Source organism: Rhinoderma darwinii, chromosome 1 (assembly GCF_050947455.1).
Source record: "Rhinoderma darwinii isolate aRhiDar2 chromosome 1, aRhiDar2.hap1, whole genome shotgun sequence".
Classification (NCBI taxonomy): domain Eukaryota; kingdom Metazoa; phylum Chordata; class Amphibia; order Anura; family Rhinodermatidae; genus Rhinoderma; species Rhinoderma darwinii.
In genome coordinates, this window is record NC_134687.1 from 458,509,174 (window position 1) to 458,527,546 (window position 18,373).

The 18,373-nt window shown below is 40.7% G+C and overlaps 1 protein-coding gene across 4 annotated transcripts in view; it reads right to left on the bottom strand.

Moving 5' to 3' along the window:
- The window catches only part of CHFR (checkpoint with forkhead and ring finger domains), a 77,073-nt gene that overhangs the window by 25,926 nt on the left and 32,774 nt on the right, over positions 1-18,373 (bottom strand). For all 4 annotated transcript variants that reach the window (XM_075832703.1, XM_075832721.1, XM_075832713.1 and 1 more), the window contains exons 8-14: positions 12,139-12,289; positions 7,129-7,283; positions 6,746-6,908; positions 6,296-6,435; positions 5,291-5,410; positions 4,972-5,055; positions 4,362-4,432 (exon numbers count right to left, since the gene is read on the bottom strand). In XM_075832703.1, the coding sequence (XP_075688818.1) occupies positions 4,362-4,432; positions 4,972-5,055; positions 5,291-5,410; positions 6,296-6,435; positions 6,746-6,908; positions 7,129-7,283; positions 12,139-12,289 (884 nt within the window). The remainder of the gene's footprint in view (positions 1-4,361; positions 4,433-4,971; positions 5,056-5,290; positions 5,411-6,295; positions 6,436-6,745; positions 6,909-7,128; positions 7,284-12,138; positions 12,290-18,373) is intronic.

Genomic DNA, 18,373 nt, shown 5'->3' on the forward strand with positions numbered 1-18,373 from the left:
TGCGAGAGTGCATCAGGGTATACCTACAAATTTAGGCTATATTAAGGGAAGGACACCGGTATTCAGCCCCCAGAATGCCCCCCCCCTTACTGGGAGTTAATGCAAAAATTGTGTGGGATTTGGTGCACCCACTGCTGGACCAGGGTTACCACCTCTAGCTGGATAATTTTTATACCAACATCCCACTCTTCAAGTGCCTCGCTTCCAGAAGTCCTGTGGCATGCGGCACTGCTAGAAGAAATCTCAGAGGCCTCCCTTAGACACTGCTTGGGCACTCAGAAGGGGTGAGAGCAGGGCACAATACAGCAGCAACATATGGTGTGTCAAGTACAAGGACAAGAGAGATGTCCTTGTATTGACAACACATGGCCACATCAGTACCCACTTACCTGTACGAGGTACCAGTACAGAGACCCCCAAACCAGACTGCATCCTGGACTACAATAGGTACATGGGAGGGGTGGACTTGTCAGATCAAGTCCTGAAGCCCTACAGCGCCATGCAGTGTGGTATAAGAAGCTGGCCGTGCACATCATACAGATGGCATTGTACAATGCGTACGTGCTACGTCGATGTACAGGCCCGACGGGAACTTTCCTGGAATTTCAAGAAGTGGTTATCAATAACCTGATCTTTAGGGACCAAGAAGCCCCCCGCACCTAGTACTTCTGAAAGCGAGGCCACACGCATCGTACCAGAGCAACACTTTCCAGGAGAAATTCCCCAAACTGGCAAGAAGGGAAAAAGTCAAAAGAGGTGCAAAGTCTGCTATAAGAGGGGGAGAAGGGAGGACACAATATATCAATGTGACACGTGTCCCAAAAAACCAGGGCTCTGTTTGAAAGGATTTTCAAATTTATCATACATCCCTTAGATTTTTAATCTACCCTGACGCACTCCGCACAGCTTATCCTCATCTTTCCATTCTGAGCCCTGCTGTGTGCCCAGGCAGCTGATAACAGCCACATGTAGGGTATTGCCGTACCCAGTAGAACCCACATTACAGTTTATGGGGTGTAGATCTCCGGTGGCGCATGCTGGGCACAATATATTGGACACTGAAATGGCATATATTTATAGAAAATTGCAAATCTCACTCTGCACCATCTGCTGCGCATTACCTTTTACACAATAACTGTGGGATCAAAACGCTCACTACACCTCTAGATGAATGCCTTAAGGGGTGTAGATTTTAAAATAGGGTCACTTCTTGGGGGTTCCAACTGTACTGGTACCTCAGGGGCTTCTGCATTCACGACTTCGCACCAGAAAAGCTCCAGTAGGTCAAATGGTGGTCCTTCCCTTCTAAGCCCTGCCGTGTGCCCAGGCAGCAGATAACAGCCACATGTAGAGTAGTGCCGTACCCAGGAGAACCCACATTACAATTTATAGGGTGTATATCTCCGGTGGCGCATGCTGGGCACAATATATTGGACACTGAAATGGCATATATTTATAGAAAATTGCAAATCTCACACTGCACCATCTGCTGCGCATTACCTTTTAGACAATACCTGTGGTATCAAAATGCTCACCTACACCTCTAGATGAATTCCTTAAGGGGTGTAGTTTCAAAATTGTGTCACTTCTGGTGGATTTCTATTGCTTTTATACCTCTGGGGCTCTGCAAATGCGACATGGCACCCGAAAACCAATCCAGCAAAATCTGTACTCCAAAGAACACATAGCGCTCCGTTCCTTCTGAGCCTTCCCATGGGCCCAAACGGCAGTTTATCACCACATATGGGGTATGGCCGCACTCAGGACAAATTGGGCAACAAAATGGGATGTTTTATTTCTTGTGAATATAAGAAATTTTGATTAAAAAAATGACATCTTATTGGAAAAAATTTCATTTTTTAAATTTCACAGCCCAATTCAAATACGTGCTATGAAAAAACTGTGTGGTCAAAATGGTAACAACAACCATAAATGAATTCCTTGAGGGGTGTAGTTTCCAAACTGGGGTCAGTTTTGGGGGATTCCTACTGTTTTGGCACCTCAACACCTCTTCAAACCTGGCATGCTGCCTAAAATATATTCTCAAAAAAAAAAGAGGCCCCAAAATGCACTAGGTGCTTCTTTGCTTCTGGGGCTTGTGTTTTAGTCCACGAGCACACTAGAGCCACATGTGGGACATTTCTAAAAACTGCAGAATCTGGACAATACATATTTAGTAGTGTTTCTCTGGTAAAACCTTCTGTGTTACAGAAAAAAAATGGAATAAAATGTAAATTCAGCAAGAAAAATGAAATTTGCAAATTTCACCTCCACTTTGCTTTAATTCCTGTGAAATGCCTAAAGGGTTAAACAAAAAATCGAAATGCCGTTTTGAATACTTTGAGGGGTCTAGTTTATAAAATGTGGTGTTTTATGGGGGTTTCTAATACATAGGCCCCTCAAAACCACTTTGGAACCGAACAGGTGCCTTAAAAAAAAGGCTTTTGAAATAGTCTTAAAAATATGAGAAATTGCTGTTTATGTTCTAAGCCTTGTAACGTCCAAGAAAAATAAAAGAATGTTCAAAAAATTATGCCAATCTAAAGTAGACATATGGGAAATGTGAACTAGTAACTATTTTGGGTGGTATAACCGTCTGTTTTACAAGCAGATGCATTTAAATTCAGAAAAATGCTATTTTTTTTTCAAAATTTTCTCTAAATTTTGCAGTTTTTTTTTTACAAATAAACACTGAATATATCAAACAAATTTTACCACTAACATAAAGCCCAATGTGTCACGAGAAAACAATCTCAGAATCGCTTGGATAAGTTTAAGCATTCCGAAGTTATTGCCACAAAGTAAAATATGTCAGATTTCAAAAATGGGCTCTGAGCCTTAAGGCTAAAACAAGGCTGCGTCCTTAAGGGGTTAAAATTAGCTGGATGATCTGAATCATTTATATGTATCAAATTAGCAAAAAAATAGAAGAAATCGAGTGAGGGGCAAATACATTTCACAGCAACTATCTTTAGACAGTATCTTGGCTAGACTCACTGATTGATACAGGTAGGTAGGTAGGAAGGATTTTCACTAATCTGTCCACTATGCTAAAATAAAGAATAAATCCTTATTTTTAGGATGTGGGATAGAAGCGATGACACACCATGACCTTCTTTGTAAAACGGTCAGGAGTCTTTAATGAACACAGCCTATGATTGCATGCAGATTTGAAGGGCAATGGTTGGTGAATGTATTTTCCCCTACAACAGCTCTACTATTATCTCAATGTCTGCAGTTGTAAACTAAACATTTCTGATAATAGACGTACTTAACCCTTTCCCGACATCTGCTGTATATATACGGTGGAAGCCGGGAGAGAACGTCTGCTGCTGCATCTAAGCCATTAGGAAGAGAGGGAGGCCTTCTCTGATGACTTATTGCACACGTCGAGGTGAAGGCCCTCAGGTCCACCATCTTTGTGCTTCTATTAAGGAGCCTGTAAGAATCACAATACACTGCAATACATTAGTATTGCAGTATATCGTGTAAGCGATGCAACACTTGCTGGTACTAATAAAAAAAGGAAAATACAGTTAAAATGATCGCAAAATCTAATGTACCCCCATTGTACTAATAAAAACTACAGCTCACCACGCAAAACACAAGCCCTCAAGACTGCTCACTTGACAAAACATTTCATTTTTAACAACTATATTTTCCTTGTAAAAGTAGTAATACATAACACATATATATATATATATATATATATATATATAGACACACACACACACACACACACACATATATAAATTTGGTATCAACGCAACCGTATTGACCCGCAGAATAAAGCTGACATGTATTTACCGTATATGAACGCTGTAAAAATGAAACCCAGAAAACCATGGAGGAATAATTATTTTTTTTTCCCCATTCCACCCAATAATTTTTTCCCCCAGTTTTCTAGTACTTTATATGGTACAATAAATGGTGCCATGAAAAACTACAACTCGTCACGCAAAAAACAAACCCTTAAGCGACTGTACTGACCGAAAAATAAGAAAAAGTTATGGCTTTTGGAACGTGGAAAGGAAAAAAAACAAAATGAATGGTTTCAGAGGGAATGGTTAATAATAGACTATTGTTAATGCACGTTTGGTGAGGCTGAATATAGGTCATTGGTAGGGAGGTTGAAGAGCAGATGGGCTTGATACTCATCGCAAGGATGAAAAAATAGAACCTGGCCTATCCTCTTTTGACCTAAAGTGGTCAGCTTGGTCTACTGGTGTGTATTGACGTAGACTATGTATACTTGCAGCTTAATATAGGAGTGTATCAACACAACGTGTACAATTTAAGACGGAGAGTTGTGTTACTCACAAGTGACCTTTCTACCTTGTGCATTAGTGGTTAATTCTTACCTTTAGAATGTCAGACTCATAGTTGTTGTTGTTTAACACGGAGTCCAAACATTTTTCTCCAAGATTTAACTCTAAAGGGAAAAAGAGGAGAAGCAATTGATGCAGGCTCCCTAGCCAAGTTGTGTCCATTATACAAAAAAGAGTGGGTATGAGAAGAATACGGAGGGTAGAAGAGAATTCATTATACTTGTCCCCCTTAAACTGCACATGCAGTCAGCATTGCGTGGTCATTGGGGAAGGCATTTGAGTATATAGTGGGACGGCACACTCCGCTTATTGGTAAAGCTTGACATTTACAAGGAAACCATGTTACAATGCTGAAATGTAAGTCTACTGAGCAACAGAAGTAGAAATGAGGCGTCATTTTATCCAGATTTATCCGGAGTGGTTCGATTGCTCAGTGTGTGGCCTCACTAGGAACCAATACAGTCTGAATGGGTTAGGGCAAGCACTGAGTGATGCCACTGTAAATGAGAATGTCATTATTGTACGCATGATGTAAAATAGGTTACTATGAAATGGTTGTATTCTATGGATCGGGCACTGCTAAATGAAATACTAACATTTTGACAAGAGAAATGGCAATCTGGCAAAGGCGTAAGCAGCTTACCACAAAATGGAGCCAGACAGCCTAAGCAGCCGATTCTGGTGCATCCCCAATACAGGTGACAGAACGGCTGCAAACATATAGTGCCTGTGAAAGCAAAACAAGGTCAAGGAGATGCATACACCTGATGAAACCTGGAGGAATTAAACTTGTAATGGGGTTGAACGCAATATGGGTGCCTTTTTACTTGCCAAGCCCTTTGTCTTGGTGGCAAGACACTGCAAAATATTTCCTTCCACCAAGATTATCGAGCGGTTATCAAAACTGGTATATCAAAGAAAAACAATAAGAAAAGTTAAAATACTGAAAAGTTGGGACATACATTGCTGAGGTGCCACAAGATGGTTTTGCTCTCGTTCGCTCCTTCTGTCTGGCATTGGCTGGAAGCAACATGTACATATCACATGACTTCCCTGGGAAGGACATACATATTCCTGGGGAGCTGCCCAAAAAAAATAAATCTGTATCACATATAGTGTTAATGACATTTTTTTTGTTGTATTTCCCTTATTGTCTAGATAAATCATTGTTCCAGGTCCCCCTCAGATCAGACCTGTTTTTAGCTGTAAGGCAAATGGCTGCAGCAGGGCCACTCCCTCCACTGCTTGGTCTTTAATTGTAGACAAGGCACAAGCCCATTCAAAGCCACACGACTAAACCAGTGGAAAAGAGAAGGGACCAAGAGGAAATAAATACCTGCTCTCTGCAAGACTGTTTGATTTGGGGCATGCAGATGAACTTGCAGACTGCCAAACAACTTGGAAAATTTTTCCTTCTGTTTAATTTTATCATTTCTTTCTATGTTTACTGTTCCTTTCCATATTGGAAATTAGAGCAGCCCCACCTCACAAAGACTACATTAAGGCCGGATTCACACGAGCGTTTTCAGTCCGTGATATACGGTCCGTATGTCGGCAGTATTTCCCGGACTGAGCACACTGCAGGGAGCTGGGCTCTTATCGTCATCTATGACGCTAGGACTCCCTGCCTCGCTGCGGGAAAACTGTCCCGTACTGAAAACATGTTTTCAGTACGGGACAGTAGTTCCATACTGAAAACATGTTTTCAGTACGGGACAGTAGTTCCGCGGAGAAGCAGGGACTCCTAGCGTCATAGATAACGATGATGCTAGGAGCCCGGCTCCCTGCAGTGTGTTCGGTCTGGGAAATACTGCCGACATACGGACCGTATATCACGGACTGAACACGCTCGTGTGAATCCGGCCTTAGAGGCATCTTGGGCTTCTGGTTGTGCATGTGTGGACTACACCAACCTATTAAGTGCAAAAAATAAATCAATCTTGGCATGAAGAAACGTGCATACAAACCTGCAGGAAAGTTGGTAGAGGTAGAAGGTGAATCACCTAATGTCTGCATTGCTTCTGTCTGAATAGGAAGTGGATAAAGATGTGGCTGCATATTGGGTCTACCATACCCTGGGCATTGTCGGCACACTGTATAGGGCTGGCTGTATAATCGAGAATATTTAAAGTAAATAGGGATTATATAGAACATTTTCTATTAAAGACGACGCATTACTGTAAAAACATGACATCCTTTAAGTTAGTTCTAGAACGCAAATAATCACAAATGATGATATGTAAACATTGCAATCTCTGTCAACATTATTTTAATTAGGGTTTTGGCATATAAATGTATATAATTTTTTGCCAAGTCTATAAACAAATCAAGTTCTGAGAAAAAGAGCAACACTCGAAGAATAACATAATACTGAAGAAGCCGAGTGCTACAAAACGATAGTAACGCCAGGTACAAACCTAATGTCTGAGGATTCGCTGTCAACGTCCGATAGCTCAAGCTGATCTTCAGAACTTCCTTCTTCATCAGAGAATGGCCGACGCACATTGGGCTGCAGCATATCTTGTGTGATTTTATTTCGAGCATCCATGCTACGTATATCTTCTTCACTGCGACACTTTTCTTGATTTAGCAGGGGAAAAATAAAACATTATAAGGCTCAATTCACACAGAGTTTTTTAGCACTGATTTTGATGCGGAAACCGCGTCAGAATCAGAGCCAAGAAATGGCCCAAATCACCCACCATTGATTTCAATGGGAGACAGAGGCGTTAAGAACTCATGCATGCACTTGAACTGATAAATTGACAGAAAAGTGAGCCAATCATAGAAAGTGACTTGCCTGGGTGCTGGAGCAAATAGGCTTCCACAAGGTTGTTAAGTATGTGGTTTTTACAAAGACGTTCAACAGGACACCTGCAGGTAGCGCAGAAAGATGAGCGCTCCATCCAGCCAGAGTAACAGGCAGCACAGAATGTGTGCATACATGGCTGCAAACTAAGTAAAGAAAGTCACATTACACATAAGACAAATAAAACCGATAATGCAAACAATCAGTAATATATTAACTAGACATTTAACCTCGAGAAAAATTACTGGGTCTACATCATGTTCTTTCAGTAAACAATGAGCTCAAACAAAGAATAAAATCACAAGCAACTGGCCAAAAACAAATGCATCAAGGCCCATTTACACGTTTCCATTTTCAAAACCACCAATTAACAATTCGCAAATTCCAAAAAGAGAGCAGAATACAGTCGCTACATCGTTGCAACTATTGTACATGTACAAGGACGTATTTTAATCACAAATTCCCGCATACAGATGTAGCCATCTTTATCTTGACTTTTAACGCATTCAATTCACAGTGGGAGCAAACTTTGGCTTGACTTTTTCAATGACTTTTTTTTGTAAGATATCACGCTGCAGCAAGTAAAGATAAATATGGCTACATCTGTACTAGCAATATAGCTCAATAATAAAGTTGTATGATGACCATTTCCACGTATAAATGTTGTGTGTATAAACAAGCAATTTCATAAATGATAAATAATGCTTTTAACCCCTTAAGGACGCAGCCTAGTTTGGGCCTTAAGGCTCAGAGCCCATTTTTTAAATCTGACATATTTCACTTTATGTGGTAATAACGTCGGAATGCTTAAACCTATCCAAGCGATTCTGAAATGGTTTTCTCGTGACACATTGGGCTTTTTGTTAGTGGTAAAATTTGTTCGATATATTCAGTGTATAATTTGTTGAAAAATTGCAAAATTGAGAGAAAATTTTGAAAAACATAGCATTTTTCTGAATTTAAATGCATCTGCTTGTAAAACATATGGTTATACCCCCCCAAAATAGTTACTAGTTCACATTTCCCATATGTCTACTTTAGATTGGCATAGTTTTTTTTTTTTTTTTTTTTTTTTTTTATATTTTTCTTGGACGGTACAAGACTTAGAACATAAAAAGCAATTTCTCATATTTTTAAGAAAATTTCAAAAGCCTTTTTTTTAAAGGCACCTGTTCAGTTCTGAAGTGGCTTTGAGGGGCCTATGTATTAGAAACCCCCATAAAACACCCCATTTAGAAAACGAGATCCCTCAAAGTATTCAAAACAGCATTTAGAAAGTTGTTTTTTTAACCCTTTAGGCATTTCACAGGAATTAAGGCAAAGTGGAGGTGAAATTTGCAAATTTCATTTTTCTTGCTGAATTTACATTTTATTCCATTTTTTTCTGTAACACAGAAGGTTTTACCAGAGAAACACTACTAAATATGTATTGCCCAGATTCTGCAGTTTTTAGAAATGTCCCACATGTGGCCCTACTGCGCTCGTGGAATAAAACACAAGCCCCAGCAGCAAAGAAGCACCTAGTGCATTTTGGGGCCCCTTTTTTATTAGAATATATTTTAGGCAGCATGCCAGGTTTGAAGAGGTGTTGAGGTGCCAAAACAGTGACCCCATTTTGGAAACTACACCCCTCAAGGAATTCATGCATGGTTGTTGTTACCATTTTGACCACACAATTTTTTCACAGCACGTATTTGAATTGGGCTGTGAAAGATGTTATTTTTGATAAAATTTCTTATTTTCACAAGAAAGAAAAAACACCCAATTTTGTTGCCCAATTTGTCCTGAGTGCAGCAATACTCCATTTGTGGTGATAAACTGCCGTTTGGGCCCATGCCAGGACTCAGAAGGAAAGGACTACCATTTGGCCTACTGGGGATTTTCTGGTGCAAAGTCACGTATGCAGAAGCCCCTGAGGTACCAGTACAGTTGAAACCCCCGAGAAGTGACCCCATTTTAAAAACTACACCCCTTAAGACATTCATCTAGAGGTGTAGTTAGCATTTTGACCGCACAGGTACTGTGTAAAAGATAATGCGCAGTAGATGGTGCAGAGTGAGATTTGCTATTTTTTCTATATGTATTCCATGTCAGTGTCCGATATATTGTGCCCAGCATGTGCCACTGGAGATATACACCCCATAAACTAATGTGGGTTCTCCCGGGTATGGCAATACCCTACATGTGGTTGTTTTTAGCTGCCTGGGCACACGGCAGGGCTCAAAGAAAGGACCACCATTTGGCCTACTGGAGCTTTTCTGGTGCGAAGTCATGTATGCAGAAGCCCCTGAGGTACCAGTACAGTTGAAACCCCCGAGAAGTGACCCCATTTTAAAAACTACACCCCTTAAGACATTCATCTAGAGGTGTAGTTAGCATTTTGACCCCACAGGTACTGTAAAAGATAATGCGCAGCAGATGGTGAAGTGAGATTTGCAATTTTCTATATATCTATGCCATTTCAGTGTCCAATATATTGTGCCCAGCATGCGCCAACGGAGATCTACGCCCCATAAACTGTAATGTGGGTTCTCCTGGGTACGGCAATACCCTACATGTGGCTGTTATCAGCTGCCTGGGCACACAGCAGGACTCAGAAGGGAAAGATGAGGATAAGCTGTGCAAAGTGTCAGGGTAGATTAAAAATCTAAGGGATGTATGATAAATTTTAAAACACACTTTCATACAGAGCCCTGGTTTTTCAGGACACGTGTCGCATTGATATATTGTGTCCTCCCTTATCCCCCTCTTATAGCAGACTTTGCACCGCTTTTCCCTTCTTGGCAGTTTGGGGAATTTCTCCTGGAAAGTGTTGCCCTGGTACGATGCGTGTGGGCTCGCTTCCAGAAGTACTGGGTGCCCCCTTCTTGGTCCCTAAAGATTAGGCTCTTGATAATAATGTGCACGGCCAGCTTCTTATACCACACCGCATGGCGCTGTAGGGCTTCAGGACTTGATCTGACAAGTCCACCCCTCCCATGTACCTATTGTAGTCCAGGATGCAGTCTGGTTTGGGGGTCTCTGTACTGGTACCTCGTACAGGTACATGGGTACTGGTGTGACATCTCTCTTGTCTTGTACGTGACACACAATATGTTGCTGCTAGAATGTGCCCTGCTCTCACCCCTTCTGAGTGTTTGCCCAAGCAGAGTCTTAGGAAGGCCTCTCAGATTTCTTCTAGCAGTGCCGCATGCCGCAGGACTTCTGAAGTGAGGCACTTGAAGAGCGAGACGCTGGTATAAAAATTATCCAGGTAGAGGTGGTAACCCTGGTCCAGCAGTGGGTGCACCAAATCCCACACAATTTTTGCATTAACTCCCAGTAAGGGGGTAGGGCATTCTGGGGGCTGAATACTGGTGTCCTTTCCTTCATATATCCTAAATTTGTAGCTATACCCTGATGCACTCTGGCACAGCTTATACATCTTCACGCCATACCAAGGACTCATCAATAGAAATACACTTCTCGGGGGTGTATGCTTGGGAAAACCGGGCACTGAAACGGTCTAATAGGGGTCTCCGTTTATACAAACGGTCAAAACTGGGGCCATCTCAAGGTGGGCACTGCTCATTATCAGTATAATGTAAGAAGCAAAGTATTGCCCAATTATTTTTTTTTAGGTTCCAGTTCAGTTCTGAAGTTGCTTTGAGGGGCCCATATATTAGAAACCCCTATCAAACACCCCATTTTAGAAACTAGACCCCTCAAAGTATTCACAACAGCATTTACAAAGTTTATGAACCCTTTAGGTGTTTCACAGGAATTTAGAGCAAAGTAGAGGTGAAATCGACATATTTCTTTTTTTTGTCAGAAAATCCTTTTTATTCCATTTTTTCCAGACGGATTTACCAGAGAAACGCAACTTAATACTTATTGCCCAGATTCTGCAGTTTTGAGAAATATCCCACATGTGGCCCTAGTGCGGTAATGGACTGAAGCGCCGGCCTCCAAAGCAAAGGAGCACCTAGTGGATTATGAGGCCTCCTTTTTATTAGGCACCAGGTCCGTTTTGAAGAGGTCTTGTGGTGCCAAAACATTGGGAACCCCCCAAAAGTGACCCCATTTTGGAAACTCGACCCCTTGAGGAATTCATTGTAGTTTTCTTGGGGTGCATGCAGCTTTTTGATCAGTTTTTATTCTATTTTTAAGAGGCGTGGTGACTAAAAAACAGCAATTCTACTATTGTTTTTTTATAGTATTTATTTATTTTTTTACAGCGTTCAACGTGCGCTATAAATGACATATTCACTTTATTCTGCGGGGCGATACGATTACGGCGATACCAGATGTTTATAGGTTTTTTTTATGTCTTATGGCGTTTGCACAATAAAATACTTATTGTAAAAAATCATTTTCTATTTGTGTTACCTTATTCTAAGGGCCATAAATTTTTTATTTTTTCTATCATGAAAGCCGTGCGAGGACTTGTTTTTTGCGTAACGAACTGTAGTTTCGATCAGCACCATTTTTAGGTACATGCGACTTTTTGATCTCTTTATTTCATTTTTTGGGAAGTGAAGTGACAAATTTTTTTTTAAATTCTGGTATTGTTTATTGTTATTTTCTTATATGGCGTTCACCACACGGGATAAATAACGAAATAATTTTGTAGTTCAGGCCGTTACTGACGCGGCGATACCAATTATGTATCGTTTATTTGTTTATCTATTTTTATTAATAATAAAGGACTGATAAGGGAAAAAGGGGGATTTTTACTTTTAAAACTTTTATTTTCTTATTTTTACACAACTTTTTTTTTACTTTATTACTTTGTCCCACTAGGGGACATGAGGGCAGGAGGCCCTGATCGCTATTCTAATACACTGCACTACATGCGTAGTGCAGTGTATTAGAGCTGTCAGCTTCTCACTGACAGCAAGCATAGTGGGTCCTGACTTTGTCTTCCGGCCATTGTTATGCGTCTGGTTGCCATTGCCACCATCGCCGGCCGCTATCGTGTAGCAAAGTGAATGTTAACATTATAAAAATCTGTCATTTTACCTAACACAATCATGCAGCAATTCCTGGCATATAATGCAGGTCAGAGTCTCTTCCATTTTGTCTGGCTTCACGCTAGCCGATTTAGTATCTTCAGATGCCCCTTTGGAGTCACTGGGTAGCGTAGGAACATGAGAGCTTGAACAGTCAATTTCTAAAGTAAAAGACATAGCAGACCTATTAGTAAACAGTATAATAATCCTGATTGACAGTCAGACATAGTTTATTTACGCTGAAGAAAAACGTAATGACGTAGACATGTAAGGTAATATACAGCATCTAATATATTTTTACTTCACGCTCATCAAGTTGGGAGACCTCCTTTGCCTTTTTTGGAGAAGAGGGGGTAAAGAATATTTTACTTGAAACACAGGATATTGTACTTCATGCAATCTAGGCTTACATCGTGTACTCCATGTTCTACCTCGGCATGGACCATGTCTATCCTCTGCATGGTCCAGTTACTACAAAAGCATAGACTTCCTTTTATTGTATTTGCATGTACCTTAGATAGGTAAACTAGATTGGTGGTGAGGGGGCATGGGCAGATGTGCATTACCTATATCGAAGAATCTCTACTGCTATATAAAGAAAAGAGAACTTTCAAAAACTTATAGGAGTTTTAAACCACTACTGACTAAATAAAAAGCTCTCTGCATTAGTGTATGCACTGTGACCATCAGTCATTTTATTCCTAGTCCATAATTAATGTTATCATGGTTTTTTCCATGGTAAATGATACATTCATCTTATCTGCACAGAAAGAATTCTTGCCTCACACTTCTGTTTTGACTTTCCCATGAGAAAAAAAAAAAAGGAGGGGTCCGGCAAGGTCCTATCTAGTGTAGGGAAGGTCTAAACAGACTAGCGTAAAAAAGGCACAATTGGGCCGAAATGTCGCAATTTACATTTCAAATTAAGATTTTTGCCCTTTTTACGCCGGCTTTGCCACATTTGTCGCTTGCCGATATAGTTTAGCAATATTTTGGTCAGTATTTTGCATCAGTGTTTGTAAGCCAAAACCAGAAGTAAATCCAAAACATAGAAGAGTTGCAAATCTTTGCATAAGGGTGCACGTACAGGAGACGTTTTTGGCCATGCGGTAAAAAAAATTTTGCATAAAAACATTTTACAGTTTCACCTGTAAATACTGCATCGCCAACCGTGGCAGTCCGAGGTAAACGTGTGCGGTTTTGCCGGCATTTTTTTAGTGGTTCTTATTGCACGGCCAAAAACATCTCATGCAAAAGAACCCTTTGGCTGGGTTCACATGGTGCATTTCTGGCATGCAATTTTTCATTTTGGTTGATGGACTCTTGTTGAGAAACACGGGAGTTTAACCCCTTCAGGACCAAGCTCATTTTGGCCTTCAGGACCAGCCCCATTTTTTCAAATCTGACGTGTTATTTTATATGGTAATAACTCTGGAATGCTTTTGCCTATCCAAGCGATTCGGAGATTGTTTTCTCGTGACATATTGTACTTTATGTTAGTGGAAAAATGTGGTCAATAAATTCATTGCTTATTTGTGAAAAACACCAAAACGTAAAGAAAATTTGCAAAAATTATGATTTTTCTCATTTTAAATGTATCTGCTTGTAAAACAGATAGTAATACCACACAAAATAGTTACTATTTCACATATTCCATATGTCTACTTTATATTTGCATAGTTTTTGAACATCATTTGATCTTTCTAGGACGTTACAATTCTTAGAACTTTAGCAGCAATTTCTCACATTTTCAAGAAAATTTCAAAAGGCTAATTTTACAGGGACCAGTTCAGTTCTGAAGTGGCTTTGGGGGCCTGATGTACTAGATAGACTCCATAAATCACCCCATTTTAAAAACTGCACCCCTCAAAGTATTCAAAACACCATTCAGAAAGTTTCTTAATCCTTTAGGTGTTTCACAGGAATTAAAGCAAAGTAGAGGGGAAATGTACAAATTTTCTTTTTTTTGCTGAAATTCATTTGTAATAAATTTTTTCTGTAACACAGGTTTTACCAGAGAAACGCAACTCAATATTTATTGCCCAGATTCTGCAGTTTTTAGAAATATCCCACATGTGGCTCTAGTGTGGTAATGGACTGAAACACAGGCCTCAGAAGCAAAGGAGCACCTAGTGGATTTTTGGGCCTCCTTTTTTTAGAATATATTTTAGACACCATGTCAAGTTTGAAGAGGTCTTGCGGTGCCAAAACAGTGGAAATCCCCCAAAAGTGACACGGTTTTGTAAACTACACCCCTCAAGGAATTTATCTAGGGGTATAGTTAGCATCTTGACCCCACAGGTCTTTTGCTATATTTATTGGAGTTTGTCTGTGAAAATGAAAATCTACTTTATTCCTTGCAAATATTAAATTTTTTCAGAAAAAAGAAGAATAAAAAGCACCCCAAAACTTGTAAAGCTACTTCTCCCGATTACAGCAATACTCCATATGTGGAACTAAACTGCTGTTTGGACCCAGAGCAGGGCTCAGAAGGGAAGGAGCGCCATTTAGATTTTGGAGCGCAGATTTTGCTGGATTGGTTTTCAGTGCCATGTCGTGTTTGCAACAGCCTGGAGGGACCAAAACAGTGGAAACCCCCCAAAAGTGACCCCATTTTGGAGACTATACCCCTCAAGGAATTTTCTAGGGGCATAGTGAGCATTTTTATCCCACAGTTTTTTTTGCGGAATTTAGTGGAATTAGACCGTGAAAATTAAAATCTACTTTTTTCTGAAAAAAACATAGAAATATTAAATTTTTACAATGAATAAAGGAGAAAAAGCACCCCAACATTTGTAAAGCAATTTCTCCTGATTACAGCAATACCCCATATGTGGTAATAAACTGCTGTTTGGACCCATGGCAGGGCTCAGAAGGGAAGGAACAATATTTGGCTTTTGAAGCTCAAATTTAGATGGAATAGTTTTTGGGTGTCATGTTGCATTTGCAAAGCCCCTGAGGTACCAAAACAGTGGAAACACCCCAAAACTGACCACATTTGGGAAACTACACCCCTTAAGGAATCTATCTAGGGGTATAGTGAGCATATAGACCCCACAGGTCTTTTGCAGAATTTATTAGAATTAGGTCGTGAAAATGAATATCAGCATTTTTTCTACAAAAATGTTGCATTTTTTCATTTTCACAAAGGATAAAGGAGAAAAAGCACCCCAACATTTGTAAAGCAATTTCTCCCAAGTACGGCAATACCCCACATGTGGTCATAAATGATTTTTCAGTAGAAATGAATTAACCCTTTCAGGACTAATCCATTTTTTGCTTTTACATTTTAGTTTTTTCCCTCCCCGCTTTCCAAGAGCCATAACTTTTTTTATTTTTCCATCAGTAGAGTGGTGTGAGGGCTTATTTCTTGCGGGGGGAGTTGTAGTTTCTAGTGACACCATTTAAAGTACCATTTAATGTACTAAGAAACTGAAAATAAAATTCTTTGCAGGCTGAAATTGGAAAAAGCTGTGATTCCTCCATTGTTTTTTGTGTTTAGTTTTTAAGTCTTTCACCGTGCGGTAAAAACAACTTAAGGCTATGTTCACACGGAGTATTTTGGGGGAGGAATATCTTCCTCAAAATTCCGTTTGGAACTTTGAGGCAGATTTTCCTCTCCCTGCACGCCGATTTCCGCGCCGTTTTTCGCCCGCGGCCATTGAGCGCCGCGGGCATAAAACAGCGCGAAATACGCTTTCTCTGCCTCCCATTGAAGTCAATGGGAGGTCACAGGCGGAAGCGCCCGAAGATAGGGCATGTCGCTTTTTCCCGTGAGGCAGTTTTAAATGGGAGGCGTTCTCGGGCCGTTTTTGCCGAGTTTTGCGACGCGGTTTCGGCGTCAAAAAACTCGGCAAAATATTCCGTGTGAACATAGCCTAATACGATTGCAGTGATACCAAATTTATAATTTTTTTTTTATATTTTACTACTTTTACAAAGTAAAAACGATTTGTTAAAAAAAACAAAAAACGTTTTGTTTCACCACATTCCAGGAGGCATTACTTTTTTGATTTTTTTGTCAATTGAGCGGTTAGGGCTTTTTTTTTTATGCGGGACGAACTGAAGTACCATTTTTTTTTTTTTTACATACAACTTTTTGATCACTTTTTATGATTTTTTTTTTAAATGCTAAAGTGACCAAAAAACCCGCGATTTTGGCGTTTTAAAGTCTTTATTTTTTACGGCGTTCACAGTGCAAGTTAAATAATGGTATATTGTAACAGTTCTGACTTTTACGGACGTAGCGATAAGAATTTTGTTTATTTTTTACATTACTTTAGAGGAAAAATGGGAAAGGGGGATTTTTTGGACTTTAAATATATAATATCTTTTTTTCACTAATTAACTTTTTTTACACATATTATTAGTCCCTCTAGGGGACTGGAACGAGCGATCATTAGATCCCTGGTACAATACACTGCAATACTAATGTATTGCAGTATAATGACATTTATACAGCTGACACCTGCAGAATATGGAGCGGGCGCAGCGCATGAGCCCGCTCCATATATAACCCCCCGCACCACGACATGCTATTAAGTCGTGGTGCGCGAAGGCGTTAATGCGCAGCGGATGGTGCAAAGTGAAAATTAACATTTTCCACCGATATGCAATTTTATTGCACAATATGTTGTGCCCAGTTTGTGCCACTGAAGACAAATACCTCATACAATGTTGAGCGGGTTCTCCCAGATATAAAATATCGTAAGCTGGAGTTTGGGCACGCTGTAGGGGTCAGAAGGGAGGGAGCGCCATTTGGCTTTTGGAGCGCAGATTTTGCTTGGTAAAAGTTCTGTTTCGGGTATTGCTGGTATTTCAGTTTATAATGTGGCATGTGTAATCTGTGCGGGGTACATCAGGGCATAATAATAGGGTATAATAATGCGGTAAATAAATAATAATTCATAGATATGTGGCCAGTGTCGCACTGATAAATGGCGCCCGATCTTATCCGCTTTTGGACACTGCACAATTTCTGTCGTTATATTCTGAGAGACAGAACTTTTAAATTTTTTTCTTCACCGTAGCTGTGTGAGGGCTTATTTGTTGCGGGACAATCCGTAGTTTTTATTGGGTGGATGTGATTTTTTTCTCACTTTTTATTCGATTTTTTTGGGCAAGCAAAGTGGCAAAAAAACAAATTCTGACAATGTTTTTTACAGTGTTCACCGTGCGCTATAAATTACATTTCATTTTATTCTGCGGGTCGATAAGATTACAGTGATACCATATGTATATCTTTTTTTTATGTTTTGTGGCGTTTGCGCAATAAAATTATTTATTTTTTGTGTCACCATATTCTGAGAGCCATAACTTTTCTATTTTTCAGTCAAAAACGCTGTGTAAGGGCTTGTTTTTTGCGGAACGGGTTGTAGTTTTTATTGGTACTATTTTGGGGTACATGCGACTTTTTGATCACTTTTTATTCTATATTTTGGGAGGGGTGATGACCAAAAAAATTGTGATTCTAACAGTTTTTTAATATTTTTTTTTTACCTAGGTAGTGTAATGTATTATAAACAGTCAGTGTGACGCTGAGAGTCACACTGACAGAAAGCCTATGAGGACCGGCCTCTGGTTTTGCCATGCAACCGACTGCAGCACCCGCAATCGGTCCCGGGAAAGTTTCGTTGCCGCCACAAGCTTTCCAGCTGTCGTTGCCGCCACGAGCTTTCCAGCTGTCGTTGCCGCCACGAGCTTTCCAGCTGTCGTTGCCGCCACGAGCTTTCCAGCTGTCGTTGCCGCCACGAGCTTTCCAGCTGTCGTTGCCGCCACGAGCTTTCCAGCTGTCGTTGCCGCCACGAGCTTTCCAGCTGTCGTTGCCGCCACGAGCTTTCCAGCTGTCGTTGCCGCCACGAGCTTTCCAGCTGTCGTTGCCGCCACGAGCTTTCCAGCTGTCGTTGCCGCCACGAGCTTTCCAGCTGTCGTTGCCGCCACGAGCTTTCCAGTTGTCGTTGCCGCCACGAGCTTTCCAGTTGTCGTTGCCGCCACGAGCTTTCCAGTTGTCGTTGCCGCCACGAGCTTTCCAGTTGTCGTTGCCGCCACGAGCTTTCCAGTTGTCGTTGCCGCCACGAGCTTTCCAGTTGTCGTTGCCGCCACGAGCTTTCCAGTTGTCGTTGCCGCCACGAGCTTTCCAGTTGTCGTTGCCGCCACGAGCTTTCCAGTTGTCGTTGCCGCCACGAGCTTTCCAGTTGTCGTTGCCGCCACGAGCTTTCCAGTTGTCGTTGCCGCCAAGAGCTTTC